Source organism: Chinchilla lanigera, unplaced genomic scaffold (genome assembly GCF_000276665.1).
Source record: "Chinchilla lanigera isolate Chin_1 unplaced genomic scaffold, ChiLan1.0 scaffold00021, whole genome shotgun sequence".
Lineage (NCBI taxonomy): Eukaryota > Metazoa > Chordata > Mammalia > Rodentia > Chinchillidae > Chinchilla > Chinchilla lanigera.
Genome location: NW_004955422.1, coordinates 3,404,344 through 3,421,831, shown reverse-complemented (window position 1 = coordinate 3,421,831; position 17,488 = coordinate 3,404,344). Strand labels below are relative to the sequence as shown.

The window sequence follows — 17,488 nt, the reverse complement described above, 5'->3', positions numbered from 1 at the left end:
GGAGAGTTCAGTGCCCTGTTCTGAGGCTAGGTTCCCATCAATTGAGAGAGGACGGCCTGTGTGAGCCAGCTGGAATCCTCTGGAGCAGCGCAGATTCCTGTCCTGTACTGAGCATCTGAATTTGGCATGTTTATGTAGCCTGAGTGTGAATAACTGACCTACGCAGAAAGGCTTATTCCTTTTCTTGCCACTTCTGTGAGCATTCACTTAAATTAGTCGTATGATGGAACAAAACACTGTTTTACTTTTCTTTTTCCTCCTTGAAGTTGTTGTGGATGTTGGTTACTTTGGTTCCGTTCAGTTCTGCGGTGCTGGGAAAGGAGATGAACCTCCATCCAGGGACTCTTGCACCAAGTAGTGGGCCAGGCTCGTGGTTCTCAACAGGAGATGGGGAGTGAGCTTGCCCCCCAGGGGACGAGTATGTAGACATTTCTGACGGTCATGCTGGGAGACTATGTATTGGGGCCCCCAGATCATGCCCAGTCTCGGTGGCTGTGCACAGGGACGGGATGCAGAGCGCGATCAGGACAGGGAAGCGGGGCTGAGCGACGGCCAGGGAAGCCAGGTACAAGCTTCCAAGCATCGTCTTCCGGTGGAGCAGCACGGCATGTGCCTGATGTCCCTGGGAACAAGTTGTGACAACACGTATGGACACCTGCGACCAGGAGAACTGGACAGGCCCAGCAGCAGGCCTTTTGCGGGGAGCTGATGTCCAGGCTGCCTCTGTGGAGCTCCGGACTCCTGGGTACCGCATGTGGTCAGGAGGGCTGTGTGTTTGCAGTTTGGGCACAGAGAACCTTTCGTACCAGCTCTCAGGTGATGGGACCTTCCTCTCGTCCGAGTGTCCCAGTGCCAGCTGATGGGCCAACCTTACATGCAAACCTCTGGAAGGCCAGTGGCGTGGCCTGCTGTGTGTTTCTCCTGCCCCGGGCAGCACTGGCCACAGAGGGTGCCAGGGTGGGAGCCAGCAGCACCACCACGGCCGAGAAGCCGCCCGGGAATGACCCTCCCAGCGCCTCACACTTGAGGATACAGGGCCTGAACCTCGTTATGACCTGCTCTAGCACACTCTAGCTCCTTCCTATCGGTTTAGGAGTCCGAATTCCCTCCAGATTTTACTGCCGGGAAGAAAACACTGAAAATATTTAGTGCAAACAAAACCAGGGAGAACAAACCACTGCCAACACTTACAGATCACCTTCAGTCTGGGAAATTTAAACTATTACATGGGTAGTTTATCTCTAGGAATTGGAGCTCTGTAATTTATGTATAACTACACTGAATATAAGATGAGTCAGGTCACTCAGGGTTTTAGTTTGTTTCTAAAGTTCCCATATGAAAGTGGCGTATCTTCAAGGGCGGCCTGGGAAAGCTGAGGGCCATTGAGTGGGACCCGCCCTGTAGTGGCCGTGAGCCTTGTCACGGGGCCCACGCTGACCAAGTCCCACATCGCTGCCTGTTTGGAGTTGTGCCCTGCAGTGGCACCGTTACTTTTATGAAGAACATTCCTCCCTTGTACCCCCCTACCCCCCAAACAACCACAGCAACAACCCCAGATAGGTAGAGATAGCTCCCTCCTGGGACTTGGGAGGGAGGCCATGGGGGGCGACCTGCTGGCCGCAGGTTGGTTCTTTGCTTTTTGTGAGAGTTGCTTTTTAAGGGAATTCCCACATCTCTGAGGGCCGCCCAGAGTAGTGAGAGCTCTGTTTTTATTTTTACTTTAAATCTCTCAGTAGTTTTTCAACGGGAAGCTGAGGATTGTTGCTATTGATAGCTTCTTCTCACAGCTGTGTTGGCCTCAGCTGGAATTCCTGTCATTTTCCTTCTAAAAGGAACTAAATTGGGAGTTTACAGTGATAACTATTGAGGGAGACTCTTAAGTTCTCAGCGTGATTTCACTTTTGGTTGCCAGGCTGCCAAGAGGAAACATGAAAGTCACAGCTAGTAATTTTAGTCTTCCAAAGAAAAACAAATCCACCTCAAAACTGTGTTTGCTCAAAGCTAAAACGAGCATATTCTGCCAGTCGAGGGGCAGGGCAGGGAGGGCCAGCACGCGGGCAGGGGACCGAGCTTAGGTTCCGGCTCCATCTCCGGTTTCTGCTGGATACGTAGCCCTGGCAGAGCAGGGTTCCAGCCAGCCCAGTCCCCGAGAGTGTGAACTAGAACTTGGTTTCTTCTCCATGAGCTCGAACCTGGAGTCTTTCTTTGCTGAGGTTCCTTTGAGCAGTGCACCTGAGTCTGTAATTATTTCTCAGTATCTACAGAGAGAGCTTTCTGTCTGTCTGTGCATGCGGAAAACCACACCTTCTTCGTATCTCCAGGTCCATCCAGCACCGCAGGGCATCCTGCTTTTCTGCCTTTCCATGTTTGGAGCTCCCTTCTCTGGCCACCAGCATCCCTGGTGACCCCGCCCTGTGCTGCCTGCTGTCTCCCTTCACCCCAGCTCAGTCGCCCTGTCCATACTCCCGGGTTCCGGCCCTGGGGAGATGTGAGTGTCCCCCTCATCCTCCTGAGCCCGGACACCCTTGCAGCTGCCCACGGGCCCCCCTACGCACACCCGGCCTCCCACGCCACACGCTGTCACAGTGCAGGGCTTCTCGCTGCGGCTGCTGGTAAAGTTTCCGGCTGGGTAGCGAAAACCCCACCACCACACAGCAGGCCATTTCGCTCTCCAGTAACCTTCACTGTTCAGTAAGGTGGTTTTCCTGCTCGGCTGTGGGCTTGACTGAATCTGAACCGTTCCCCTGCGTAAGTAGACACGTTGGGGGCGGAGATGGCGTCCACTGTGGGGCCAGCCGGGAGCAGCGCTCTCCAGGGTGTAACTTGCCGTCTCGACTCCTCCCTTTACAAAGCGTGATCCTGGAGGCTCGGGGCTGGCAGGAGAAGCCGAGACTCTGCCGGTGCCCAGAAGCAAGACTGGTGGCCGTGAGTCCTGAGGGTAGTGTTCAGTGAGTGGTCACTTAGGAGGGACTCGGCCAGCTGACCAGGCTCTCTCCTTGGTGGGTCACAGTTGTGTAGCTTCCTTTTCCGCTCTGCCTCAACCTGGCCGCTGGGTCTCGACCCACTGCAGCAGCGCTGTCGAGAAGGACTTCCTGTGGGGAGATAGAGTGGCGCCTGCGTTTGTGCTGCCCGCAGCTGTTGGCCACGTGTGGCTCCTGAGTACTGCGCTCTGGCTGGTGTGCTTTGGCCCCAAAGCCTCGTGCGTTGGGACACAGGATGACTTGCTCAGTTAGGAAGTGGCTGTCCTTCAGCCACGCGTGTATGAGTACGGCTCTTCCCAGCTAGACCCTCCAAATAAGACTGAGGAGCTAAGGAAAAATAGCAATTGGCCTTACTTCTCAAAGCTGGAACGACAACCAAAACAAAGCAGAGAGAGAGACCGGTTCACCAAATGCTGGAGGTTTTGGTTCCGTCTTATTACAGCCTCCTAGTTAGCCCTAGTATTTTCGTGGCCAGTACCAGGTTGAGCCGGATTTAAGCAAGTATTGTTTCTAAGCCTGATAGGGGTCTCCTTTCTTCCTGGAATGTGCTTTATACGATCAGTTGTGTTGTTACTGGTGACCCTATAAGGTCCCTTAGCCTACCCCCTCTTTGTGGCCTGTACCCCCACTTCTCTGCCTCATGGAAGTCTGGCTTTCCAGGAGGGAATTACCATCTTGTCTCTCCAAAATCATCCTCTTGATTTCAGCCTTACTAACTTGGTGTTGACATTCTTTTTTGAAAGGGGATCTTGTTATGTCTCCCAGGTTGGCCTCAAATTCCTGGGCTCAAGGGGTCCTACCGTTTTGGTCCTGTGCATGGCTGGGACACATGTGACTTTCGTGTTCACATATTTGTCTCTTGTGGAGGTCTACATGGCACCAGACCCTCGGAAATGCTTCCTGTGCATTTTCTCTTATGTGACCTCCGCTGACACGGCTGCATGCTTTGGTGAAGAGTGTTTCTTCTACTTAAGGTTTTCAGCTCCTCTGCTGTCCCTGTGGCCTTGACCGCAGGGCTGGGTTGCATTCAGCAGTACTGCATCTGCGGGAACTCCCCATTTCCCCGCTCCCAGGTGGAGGAATGCATCTGGCTTTATGTTCTGTTCAGATCCGAGACTCAGACTGAACTAAGGAGAAGATTCCCATGTCTGGTCCAATACTGCGTTCTCTCTGAACACACATAGGACCCTCTAGACTTGGTATATTCTAAGCAGTTCTTCACAACCTTAAGGACTTTTCCCAAGTAAAATTTTTATGATAACATTTCAGAGTATAAATGAATCATACTTTATTTTCTTATAGCACCTAATAGTTTCAATATTGAACAATTCTCCAGTGTGTAATTTCCCAGAAAAAGGAGACAAGAAAATTAGGTGATGTCAAGAAAATAGTGAGCAAATACTTGTGACCGGAAGTGCGGTGTCAGTGTCTGCCTAACCTCGATAACCAATGGCCCGTGATTGCCAGTGACCTTTCCTCCTCCTCCTCCTCCTCCTCCGCAGTCCCCGGCGATACTTCCTCCTGTCCTCGCAGATGGCTGTCCATCCTGAGTACAGAGAAGAGCTCGAAGCCCTGCAGGCCAAACATGGAGAGGCCGTGCTGGTCCTGGACAAGTGCACCAACCTCTCCGAGGGTGTCCTTTCTGTCCGCAAGCGCTGCCACAAGCACCAGGTCTTCGATTACCCCCAGGTGCTGCAGGTGAGTGTCCCTCACGATGCGGGGTCGCTGCTGCCAGGTGAAATTGACCCCAACACTAGGAGTTGCTTTCATGAGATATCACCCAGGGGAAAAGGAAATACAGCAGTGGTCTGTGCTGGGCACGCACGCTTCAGGTGCTTGGGTGCCTGGCATGTTGTGTTCATGGGAAGCTGCTTGGTCCATGCAAGCTGATACTCTTTTCCCACACTCATTGCATTATACCTCAGCAATGCAAATCTGGTAGGTTTATAGCAAGTCATAGAGACAGAGCATGAATTCTTGTATTTTGCTTTGACCCTGTGCTCATAGGCCAGTCCAGAGAAACGTCTTTCTTCAAGGTGGCAGTTGCATCACTGGACCGCGTGTAGCCAACTTCTCTTGGGACTGGGTGGGCTTTGGGGTTGTTTTTGGTTTGTTGGTGTTCAGTGCTTTGCTACCTACAGCATGTCCTACCAGTAGAAGCCCTTTACTTAAACCGCCAGCGTAGCAGTGCCTCCGTAGCCAAAGGCAGAGTGGTGGCTCTGGGGATGTTCTGTGCGCAGGCTGGACAGTCCAAGGGTGTGCGGGCTGGGCAAGGAGAATTCGAGCTCTGTTCTCTGACATCTTTAAAATGAAGACCAGGTTAGTTCAAGGAGAAATATCACGGACCGGGCCCATGCTGAGATTATTAAAATACCTTCTCTCAAGAAGGGCTGCATCTCCCTCTGGAATGTCTGGCTGATAGCGCTGCTGATGTGAGCAGGGGTATTTATAATAACCTTTGTCTAGACAGGAAAAATGGTTATCAGCGTGTGTGTCCACATCTGGCCGCCAACTCTGCAGGCCAGGCTACGTTGCCACCCGCACCCCGGGTGCCCAAGGGGGTGCTTTCCTTTCGCGCGCTGCTTTTCCCCTATAGCCCTGGAGGACGGTGTGATACTGATTTTCATTATAGTTTTTCTGAACTTACCATTTCTCTAACTTCAAAAATTAGCTCACGTCTTATTTTCCCTCCTTGACAAGGCAGCAGCTGGGAGGAACTGAGTGTTGGAGATTCGGGGTCCTTCCCCTCCGTCTTCTCCACACCTCTGTTCCTTTTTGCACGTGTCTCCAATGGCAGGGTTTAGGGAGTGAGGAGGGAAGAGATGTTTTTGAGATTTTGCTTTCATGAGATTTATTGTTTTTTGAGAGACCACATCTGTCTGAGTGTCTTTTCAAGGCATTACATTCCTTCAGCGGACACCTTCTGTGGGCAGATGCTGCTAGACACGCTATGGGAGCAGAGGGGTGAGCTTGATGGGATCAAGTCTTCCTTCCTTTAGTGGGTCCTGTGGGGAGCCCTGTGCTCCCAGTGATTCCCTTACAAGGGGCTGCAGGAAGGCTGCACCCTCTGGCGAGTTTGCCTGGCACACCGGCCAGTGCAGGAGCTCCCTGCCCAGAAACAGATTGTCCCTGTGGGCATGCACAGAGCACCAGCCCTGGTGGCCCTGAAGTTACCCAGGAGCATGGAGATGCAAAGCATTGTGCGAAAGCTACACACTTCACATCTTGCAACAGCTGTTGCCTTTTGGCGTTTTTGGGTCAAGATGCCTCAGAGTTGAAATCTCAGGAACCTGACGGCCTGCAGGTGTGCCCATGCGTGGGTCAGAGGTGCTGGGCTGTAATCCTCAACCTCTGCTTGTGTTCTCGCAGGAGGCGACTTTCTGTGTGGTCCTGCGTGGAGCTCGGCTGGGCCAGGCGGTACTGAGTGATGTCCTGCAGGCTGGCTGTGTCCCAGTTATCATCGCAGACTCCTACATCCTGCCTTTCTCCGAAGTCCTTGACTGGAAGAGGTGGGTATTACCGCCTAGTAGACTTTAGCTAGTACTTCAGTTCTGCCAGCAGTAGAAATAAAAAGGCCCTCAGGCCCCGGAAGGCATACCTAGCTTTGAGAAAGGTGGGTTGAGCAGCCCTCATTTGAAAATCCAAAGTCAGAAATGCTGCAACGTCTGAAAGTTTCTGGATGCTTTTACGGTGCCCCAAGGGAAAATTCCACACCTGGCCTTAGGCGATAGTCACTTTCACAATGCTGGCATCATTACCTTGTGGCGATGAACGTAAGGTGTGTATGAAACATACATGAATTTCGTGTTTGATCTTGGCGCCTATCCCTAAGGTATCTCATGATATGTGCAAATATTCCACAGTCTGCAAAACCCTGACACACTGTGAGGCTGACTTTTCAGGTAAGGGACACCCAACCTGCGCTACTGAGGCTGCCTTGCTTCGTTTCTGTCGGGAGACTTGGCCCAGTGGCTTAGAGCAGTTCACAAACTGGCCCAAATCTGCAAGCTGGCTGCTTTTCTAAGTAAAGCTTTGTTGGAACACGGCCACACCCCTTCATTTATGTATTTCGTGGTTATCGTTATGCTACTTGGACAGCGTTGAGTAACGGCACCAAGATTGTATAGCTTCTGCTCCCGAAAATGTCTACTGTCTGGCCCTTCCACAAAACCCTTTTCCAGTCACTAGCCTGCAGGACTGCAAAGTCAACTCTGACTGCAGAGTAGACTCACTGGGACAGCTCTTTAAAAAGCGCTGGCCTTATCCAGGGGAGTCTGCATTTTGATGCTTTCAGGTCATCTGGTTTGCAGTGGTGGTTGACCACGGCTGCGGTCTCTTGAAGGCACACAGTGTTCAGCTGGGGAAAGCTTGGAGGCATCTCCAGGGACAGCCAGACGCCACGCAGCCGCTGCCTGGTTATGTTCATGGGACAGCGCTCTATTCCCATTTCTTTTCTACCACACTTTGGAGGTGGAAGATCGTTGGAAATTGGTTCCTTTGCTGTGTACCTCTCAGTCTTGCTCTTTGCCTCTTTTAGCTCTTCTGATATTTTATCTAAGTCTGATTGGCATAATTATTTGAACAATTTCAACGGGACTCATTTTTTCTTTTTTTCTTTTTTTTTTTTTGGTATCAGGAATCAAACTCAGGACCTTGCACTTACCAAGCAAGGTGCTGTGCCGCTGAGCTATGTCCCTGGATCCCCATTTTTCATTCATCTCATACTTAGTGGAAAAGTCGATTATGAATAATACTAAGTTTTGGTTCTGAGGGGGCCTGGGATCTTGGGAGGGAGGACAAACCTGTGATTCACAGTTAGTCTCCCTTACCTGAAATGCTGGCAACCAGAAGTGTTTTGGGTTTCAGGGTTTTGATTTTGGAATATTTGCATCACATTATGAGATATTCTGGAGAAGAGACCCAAGTCTAAACATAAACTTCATTAATGTCACAGATATGCCGTATATACATAGCCTGAAGTTTTAGGCATGTTTTTAATTTTGTGCATGAAGCAGAATTTCATCATGCGGAATTTTCTACTCCTTGTATCATACTGGCACTAAAACACATTTCAGAGTTCGGAGCATTTCAGATTCGGATTCTTGGACTGGGATGCTCAACTTGAACCTAGCACGGGCTATGAAAGCTGAAAAAGAGGAGGGAGCCTGCCTCTGCTTGAAAGATGACAATATGAAGTCTTCCTTGCGTCTCAGAAAACTGATGGGCAGCAGCTAGCATTTGTTGAGCATGTTTTATTTATTTATTTTTGGTACCGGGAATTGAACTCACGACCTCGTGCTTACCAGGCAGGCTCTGTGCCGCTGAGCTACATCCCCGGCCCTTGAGCACTTTTTATTTGCCAGATACCGTCAGGTGTGGCGGTAGCAAGACAGTGAAGGTCAGACCTTCCCTCTGGAGCGCTCACAGTGTCGTGGTGGAAGATGGACAAGTACACCAGCGCTGCGGGGCTGAGGAGAGCGAGGGGCCAACGAGGGCGTCCCAGAGGTGATGGCTGTGAGCTGGGGGCAAAATATTATTTCAGTGAGAGTCGCGATCACTTTGGGTAGCTGTGATTATGGGCGAGTTGCGGGAGGCCTCTGGGTTTGAAGAAAACGAGCTCTGTGCTGGCTGGATTCGTGGTTGTGGCGAATTTAATCTTGTTTTGAGCCTCCGTTTTCCCACCTGCGTATTAAAAATCATTGACTTCGTTCACCAGTGTTTACCAAGGGTCCACAGTGCACAGCGTGACCTGCAGGGTTGCTGGTGGCGTGGGTTTTGACTTCTGGTGGCCCTGCAGGAACAGTCCTGGGCAGGGCTGCCCTTCCTCTCCCTCCCTTGCCAGCATCTCTCCCCTGCCTCTGCCAGGCCCTCGGCCATGCGCCCCGCTCCTGGGCTTGTTTTCCTGCATTTTCTTGTCTCATGGCAGCCAGTGTGTGCTTTGCTGTGACCCTATTTCCTCCCGGGCTGCTGGTATTCTCTGCAACATGCCCAGCCTGCTGTGTCCTCAGCCCCTTTCCCTCCCTGCCCCTCAGGTGTGCTCAGTCCTCCCTTCCCCTGTCCAGTTGTTCTCCACTGGCCCAGCACAGAGTAGGGCCTCTGTGCATAAATGTCGACTAAATGAAAGGGTTTGTGAACAGAGCTACAGCGGGTAAGTAACTGTTCATACAGTGAGCAAGGTCAGAGAAGAGGGAAGAAGAGTGCATAAGGAGGTGGCATTTCACATGCAAAGGCCCTGTGGCAGGGCAGAGTGGTGTGTTGAGTGAGAGAGGATCAGACGTGGAGACCAATGAGAGAGGAATAGGGTGCGTGGGAGGTGAGGAATCTGGATTGCTGAGGTGATGGTGGGGAGGAGGTCGGTGGGAGAAGGGGAGGCCGGGAGAACACACCCGGAAGATCTATGGGGCTGAAGCTGCTCTGGGTGTTGTTTCTGGTGTTGAGAAGGAAACAAGACAGGGCACGGAGGGTTGAAGCCATGTGGGTCGTCCTGCTGTCTTCTCCAGGGCATCTGTGGTGGTCCCGGAAGAGAAGATCGCCGATGTGTATAGTATCCTGCAGAGCATCCCGCGCAGACAGATCGAGGAGATGCAGAGACAGGTCAGAGGCCGGGCCCGGGCAGGGCGTGCGGAAGCAGGGTCTCCACTGCTGAGAGCACGGGTGGGGTCTGTCTCCGCATCGCATCCACTCCCCAGACGTAAAAACGATAGCAAGCAGGCTGTGGGGCACGTCCAGCAAGCCCTGCAGTTACAACTAACCGAGGTCATCAGACTCCACGAGGAGGCTGCTGTGATTCCCAGGAGTCCAGTGGCAGGATCTTCCGGTTCCAAAGCTGCAGCCTTTCCGAAGGCCACGGGCACCTCGGGTGACAGTGCCGGTGCCTGAGGTAGCCAGGATCTGGGCCACTACCGGCCGGGACTGCAAGAGCGCTGCCGTGGGTGCAGGGAACTGAGGGGTCTCTCCTGTCCCCGAGCAGTACCTCGCTCCTTCTGACACCCCTTCCCACTGGCTCTCCGGCTGCCTGAGGGACCCCCTGGGTGTCTTCGTTAGTCCCACTTCCTTTCTTTCCCTTGGAAGAAATTTAACTGGGCAACATCAAGCAAGTTGAAGAAATTTAGAAAATGAACCCTGACTTGGTAGCAAGTGTTTTTTCTGTTTTTTATGGATTTGGTTTTTTTGGTTTTTTTTTTTTGTCTTTTTTGAGACAGGATCTCGCTATGCAGTTCAGGCTGGCCTTGAGCTCACTTTATAGCCCAGGCTGGTCTTGAACTTGCAATGATCCTCCTGCCTCAGCCTCCTGAGTGCTGGGATTACAGGCGTGCACCACCACACCTGGCCTTTTGTGGATGTTTTCAATGGTTTAATCTTTATCAGAATTGCCTCTGTAGGAGATGGAGGGAGAGGCTGGGAGGATCCTAGCATAGAGAGTCGGTTTCAGGCTTCATCTGGACAAGGGCTTGGGGCGAGGAGAGAACCTGGGTTTCCCACTGGGTCTAAATGCGTCATCAGTCTCTCCTGCTGCTGTTCGCCTGCCTGAGCCCCAGCTCCGGTTTTCTTACAGAGCAGGGATGGACCCGTCCTGGGCCTGAGCTCAGTACCCCTTCTGCTCCTTTCTAGCTCCCACAGTTCATGGCTGTCCTGTCTGGTCCTCTTTATCATGGGCTCTAGATACCTTGTTTTGTGTTTTGTTTTGTTTTGTTTTTTGTTTTTCTTTGGTTTTTCTTCCGGTACCAGTAATCGAACTCATGACCTCACGCTTGCCAGGCAGGCGCTGTGTCGCTGAGCTAAATCCCCAGTCCTGATACCTTGCTTTGTGAAAGGTCCCTCTGATTGTCATTTTAACGTTAGGGACAGAGTAGTAGCGGCCGTGGTCAGTCCACCCTTGGTGTTTGTGACCCTCGTGTTAGTCAGGTCTGTCACTCTGACCTGAGGTGACCGACTTATACAGACAAAAGGCCGACTCTGCCGTACAACTTTGGTGGGTCCGGCCCTTACGCGGGTGAACACATTGTCCTCAGGCCCTGGCGGGCTGGTGGCCATGTTGGAGGGAAAGTAGAGGAAAGTGGAAGGGTCTACAGTCCCCTGCAAGTCCACCTCGAAGCCTGCAGACCTCCCAAGGGTTCCTGCTGTTACAGGTTCCACCACTTCCAAGTACCCTACTCTGCGGGCCAAGCCTTTAAGACGTGAGCCTTTGGGGGACGCCTGGGATCCCAGCTGTAGCAACGCCAGACTTCTCACGAGGCGGCGATAAGGTGCTGAGGTTGCCTGGTTGGCTGTCAGCCCTGGGGATGTGCTCTGTGCCCGTAGGGAGGGACCGGCCTTCTCTGGCCTGGGACGCTCATCTCGGAACGTCTTGGCATTCTTACTGGCAGCAGGTCGCAGATTTTGGCCTCCCTGCCGGCTTTCCGGCTTTCTGTAGCAAATGTGCACTCACTTTTAGTTCCTGGTCTCCGCATTGTGACCTAACTGCTTGACCTCATCTTAGTCTCAGTGAGTCAGGACAGCAGACTAGATATTTCTAGGTTTTTACTCTAAACCCATGGTTCTTAAAACCTGGGCAAAAAGGTTTTAAAAAAGTGTTCTTAAAACCCTTTGAAGAGTCAGGGCATTTGTGTTCTTTATGTTTGTCACTTCTTATGATACCTTTATTTGTTAATAAAGTAATTAGCCATTCAGAGGCTAAGTCACATTCCGTCTTCCACAAGAGTCTAGGCTAGGCAGGTTAAGAAGCAGATCCTGTGCAGTCACCTCTCCACCGCACCACCGTCATGTGGAACAAGAGAATCATTTGGTTCTTGCAGCAGCCCCGCTGCCAGCTCCTTGGAGCCGCTGATCTGCAGGAGGAGCAGGGTGGGTGCCCAGGCCCTAAGTGGCGCTGCCTGGTATTTTGATGTCAGCTGAGAATCAAAGAACAGTTGAGAGGAAATGAATGCAGGTCATTAAAAACAGCACGCATGCAGGTTATTTGGGTCCAGAGAGACACATTTAGAGTCAGAAGACTTGGGTTTGAGCCCTGGCTCAGTCCCTGTTAATTGAATGACCGTGACAAGTCACCAGCACTGCCTGTGCTTTCATTTCCTTTGTTACGAGATGATGGTGTTGGCGGAATCCCCTCTCGTGTTCATGCAGCTGCTTAAAAGAACGGTGAAGGTCTTGCCCCTAGCAAGATCATTGGCCTCCCGGATGGCATGAACACTGCACTGGGTATCTCCCTGCCCCTGAGCACCTCTGGTCAGAGGCCCAGTGACCCCCTGTGGTGGTGGACACCCTTCTTTGAGCCACCTGACCGCAGAGGGGCATCATGGCACCCCTGCTCTCCTCCGCTCCCCCATGCCCTCTTTGCCGGTGCTGCTCTCCGACTGTCCTTTGGTCCCCACCATAGTGCCCATTCGTCTGCCTCCCTTTACCTGAGTATCCAAAGGTCCCAGCCTCACATTTCTCTACCTGGCCGATGGCCGCTAGCTATGAGATGATCTAGTTAAGGTCCTTGCCAACTCGGCACAAAGGATGACCAGATCCAATGCCTCCCAGATGCTACTTAGCACCCTCCCTTCTCCCAAGTTGTGACAACCTAAAACATCCCTGGACATTGCCAGGTGCCCCCCTTGGGGTGGGGGGCAGAACCGCTGCTTTGAGAACTCTTAAAGGTTCCACCACTTCCAAGTACCCTACTCTGGGGGCCAAGCCTTGAACACGTGAGCCTTTGGGGGACTCCTGGGATCCCTGTTGGTCACCTGTAAGATTAGAGAGTATACTGCCAGCTTTGTGTTACTGTAATGAAATACCTGAGGCAGTAAAGAGAAAGACCTTTTGTTCACAATTTGGAGGCTGCAGCCCAGGGTCTGGCAGCCCACTGGTTTGGCTTCCGGTGAGGGCAGTGGCTGGCACTGGTGGAGGCAGCTGGTGGAGTGAGTGCTCACCGGACTCCCACTCACTCCCACTCAGCCTCTCAAAGTGCTGCCTGGGGACCCGCTTTCCATAGGAACCCTTGGCGGACACTTACCCACTTATCCAAACTTCCGCCGAGGGAAGAGCTTCTTTTGTTGTACAACAAAATATGTTCTTCCCAAAATATTCTTGTCATTTTATCTTCCACTTACCTTACACTGATGGAACCTGACCTGGGCAGGAGTAACTAAAAAAGGACCATATACCCGCATCTGAAAAGTTCTTGTACTTAGTGAGTTCCCCAACTTAGGGACATCAGATTTGGGTGTTTTTGTAAGACAAGAGGAACTCTTAAATCAGTTATGTGGGCATCAGGGCTCAGGAGCCAGGACTGTGTTTTCTTTTTTTTTTTTTTTTTCCTAGTCCTGGGGATCGAACTCAGTATCTTGCGCTTGCCAGGCAGGCACCTTGCTGCTGAGCTAAATCCCCAGCCCCCTGTTTTCTTGCTAAGTAAGATTCAGAGCTGGCTTAAGGCAGCTGCAGGGACAGCTGTAGCCAGCAGAGGTCTCTATCCACTCGCAAGTGACTCGTTTTCCATCCGCATGCTTAAATCCTTCCGAGGAATCCTGACTGCCATAAGCCGCTTCTTCAGGTAGACACTGTCCTCGTGGCTGTTCTAGGGGGACCAGCATTCAGGTGTGGAAGGAACAGGGCGTGGCACAGGGGTTGGCTCACCCCACTAGCCAGAGCCACCGTGTGGGCAGTACAGGGCGGGCTCCCTGTGAGCAGGTGTTGCAGAAGCATGTCACAGCCTGTCACCGTGAGGGGTGGGGTGGGACAGGCACCAGTGGGAGCCATTGCTGTGACTTGGAGTTGCCAAGGGAGAAAGACCTCCTACCTTGACCTTAGGAGCAATAGCAAAACAGCTGTAAAGTTAAATGCAAGGCTCGAGCCTAAACTGAGTGATGTAATTAAGCTCACATTCTACAGTCTGGCACACAGACAGTGTCCTGGAGGTCACGATGAGTGGTGGCAGCACACAGAGTTTTGGGTGTGGACATTCCATTAGGGGCTGACAGGCTGCTGGGTGGGTCATAGGCGGTTCCTTAAATTAGTAGAGGTAACCCTTGTAAAAAGGTAAAGCTGATTTAGCAGTTGCCTTTTGTTATCCTGTGAGCTAATTAACTAGTTAATTGATTTATTGGAGCCCTGATTGCATTTTTTCAGGAGGAGACTTGGGTGATAATGAGGAACCTGTGACCTCGCCCACCGCGCCTCATAGTCGCCTTGAGGTGCGTGCTTGGGGTTCAGAGAGCACCGAGAGGATGGCACCACGTTCTAAGACGTGTTAGGGCCTGAGACGGAAGAGAGAGTGGGTGCGTGAGTGGGAGGGAGACACTGCGTTTGGGCTGAGCTTAAAGAGGGGGCATTTTCTTGCTTTGGAAGGCGGGAAGAAGCCTGCAACTAAACCCATTTCTGTAGTCAAATAGCCCATTTACAACCCCAGTCTGCCTTGAACCGCTAGAGAAAGTCCACAAGCTAGGGGCTCGGAATGCTGGATGACACTGGCCTGTATGCTTAGAAATGTTTGTGTGGTAGGGAGGAGGGTGTAAGTGGATCCCCAGTTTATCTGTTGAGCAGAGTTTCCAAACATTCTTTTATTGGTCAGTGGCTCCACCAGCAGTGACCTCTGACCTCCGCCACACCAGGAGGTGGAAGTCAGGAGCCTGCCTTGCCTTTGAACTCTTCTTTGTACTCATTTGACTGGGGGCCTTTGAGGTGGCAGAAACACTCACCGTCTCCTTTCCTCTTCAGCCTTTAGTACTCTGGCTAAGTTGGAACGCCAGTTTCTTTTCAGTCTCTGCTCCATCTCCCGTACCTGCGTGGTGTCCTGTTAAGTACACTAAATACCTCTGCTGCAGAGAAGTACTGGGAGATACCGTGGGCTGAATAGCAAAGAGCCAAAACATTTCTTTTATTTTTATTTTTTTCTTCCGGTACCAGGAATCGAACTCACGACCTTGCGCTTGCCAGGCAGGCACTGTGCCGCTGAGCTAAATCCCCAGCCCCGAGCCAAAACACTTCTGTGTTTCAAAATCCAACCCAGGCACAGGGTGCTTTCCCCACCAGAACTAGAGTTAGGCCTAGTTGTGATCCTGATCCGAGCAGAAGAGGCCATTGAGCAACAAAGTGTGTGTGTGTGTGTGTGTGTGTGTGTGTGTGTGTGTATGCGTGCATGAACTCGAGTTGCCCGAATTGAGTGGTTTATATGTATGGGAGGTAGCGAGGTGCTCTTATTTTGTCATATTTATTACACCTGGACATACTAAAATCCAGTCTTCTGTTTCCATTGCCACAAGTTGAAGGGGAGAAAGACGACCATAGATGAGGATCTCAGAGATAGATCAGCTGCTGCTCTGGGAATGGCAAAGTTAAAGAAAACACTCTCGGCGTGTTGGACCAGAGCACAGTTTTGTGGGGTTCTCTTTACCCTGGGTGTACGGTCGGAAGACGGCAGAATTCCTCAACCATACAAGCTCATGTTTGTCTTGCTGTCAGTCTGAACACTGAAGTCTGTTTCTTTCCCTCAGAGATGATATTGATGGGCACGTTAAGTCTTTAATACAAGGTTTAATTTTATTTGATGTAGGTTGAAGTATTACATCATATCTACTATGCTTTATAGAGTTTCTGTTCAGAGAATTTTTAATTTGTGAGAAATGTTCTGTGGCTCATTTAAAGGTATAGCTGAGGTCTAGAAATCTCAGCTGCCCAGATCCTCAGGGCCCCTGGTGCTGCTGGCCTGGCGGTGACATCCATGACAGTCACAGAGCAGCCCATGTCCCGTCGTCCTCACCCCCACCCCCTTTGTACCCCCGGTACAGCAGAGGCGGGAGGCCGGCTATTAGGAGAGTAGTCTGAGCTTTCTTATGGGAAGACTGGTGCTAGAGATTCACGGAGTAATCCTCCTAAGACCGCACAGCGCACGAGGCAGGTGGAGCACGGGCCAGGCCTCATCGCCCATGTGCAGACCCAGCGTTTTGGTACTGGGGCGGCTGAGATCAGATGAACACCCACCGGTTCCGCTGCCTGTGTCAACGGGTCTTCTTCCCAGAGTGGCTGCTGAAGGCAGGACCGGACACATTCTTGGAAATATACAGGGAGAATGTGGCAAGGATGTCACTTCTTGTTTCCAGGATGGGCATGGTGGTGTCTGTCATTCTTATTCACTACTCCCTCCAGCTGTGAGACAGAGAAGTTTTATATGTACATAAACCATGCTGTAAGGCCTTTAAAAAATGCCAGCTGTTCCCAGCCTGTCTCAACCCAGCCAGTCCGAGCTGGGTTGACTTGGTCTCAGCTTTCCAGCTTGCCCCGAAAAGCCATTGCAGGGGGCTACGACTGCCGCCCCCAGGTGATGCGCCTGCCTGGCGGTGCAAGGCCCTTGGGCTGGCAGGAGGGCATTGGCCAGGGTGCAGGTGCTGTGCAGTATTTTACATTTCATGCTTTCTCAGTAGCGCCGTGCACTATGTGCCTTAATCTCATGTGTGTGCAAACCCACGCTGTGCCAGAGAGCCATCCATGCACACAGTTCCCAAGCAGCATAGGATGAGGGCTCATTTAATTGAAACACTCAAGGGAGGGCAGTGGGGCGAGAGCAAGAGTGTTTAACTTTTTATTTTTCAACTTTGGTATTAAGAACCTTGTTGGAAAAAGACTTTTAGCAAGTATCTGATGGGAGGCCAAGAAAAGCATTTTAATAGAACCGTCTCAAATTTATAGTGCACTGGGGCCTGTAAATAAATTCTCCTGTCTTTAGGCTCTGGACTGATTTGCAGTTGTTTTGCATGGCTGCTGAGATTTAAACCCGCACAGTCCAGATGGAGAGACCATAAAGTTGCTTTCCCTGGCAGTCTTGGTACATCTTGTCCACGGGCACATGCAGTGTGTGGAGCTTTGTCCCCAGGGTCACCAATCTCGCCGTGATGCCAGATTCAACTGGTCTGGTAACCTTTCCTTAGTGCAGCCCATTTAAGCATTCTCTAAATTTAGGAGAATTAGGACCTTTAACTTTAATTTGATTGGCAGCCAATCAAATGTAGTAAATAGGCTTTGAGCACCTGCTCTCTTTCTGGTGTTGTGCCAGCATGTTGAGATTAAAAGAAAGGGGAGAGGGTATGGATCCTGTCTTTGAAGAAAGGGTGTCAGGTTGCCAGCAAGAGGTGGATGGTCAGTGCTAGCTAAAGCGGGGCCAGGAGTCCTGTGTGCTCAGTGCTGAGGGGTTCCGGAGGGGCCAGGGATCTCCACGGTTAGGGACTCTGGGAGGAGCAGGGGATAAGCAGTGGTACCAACCTCCCAGACGAGGGATGAAAGGATGCCAGGTGGGGCAGATTGCACGGGCAGGACCCAAATACCAGCAGCTGTGACCTGGGCAGAACTGGAGGAGAGGGAGAGGGAGAGATGGTGGGCACAAGTGAAGAGGCGTGTGAAGAAGGAGGGGAAGCTGTGTAAGTGCATACATGTAGGGGGAAAAAGTCAAGCCTTAGAAATTATCCCACTAGCAGGGCGTGGTGGGGCACGCCTGTCATCCCAATACTTGGGAGGCTGAGGTAGGAGGATTGCCG

The 17,488-nt window shown here is 51.6% G+C and overlaps 1 protein-coding gene across 1 annotated transcript in view; it reads left to right on the top strand.

The window, feature by feature from the left end:
- Ext2 (exostosin glycosyltransferase 2) overlaps positions 1 to 17,488 on the top strand; it is a gene marked incomplete in the record, with an annotated part of 134,434 nt that overhangs the window by 16,550 nt on the left and 100,396 nt on the right. Inside the window, 3 exon segments of the mRNA XM_013514241.1 lie at positions 4,484 to 4,679; positions 6,351 to 6,490; positions 9,482 to 9,575. Of these exon segments, the coding sequence (XP_013369695.1) occupies positions 4,484 to 4,679; positions 6,351 to 6,490; positions 9,482 to 9,575 (430 nt within the window).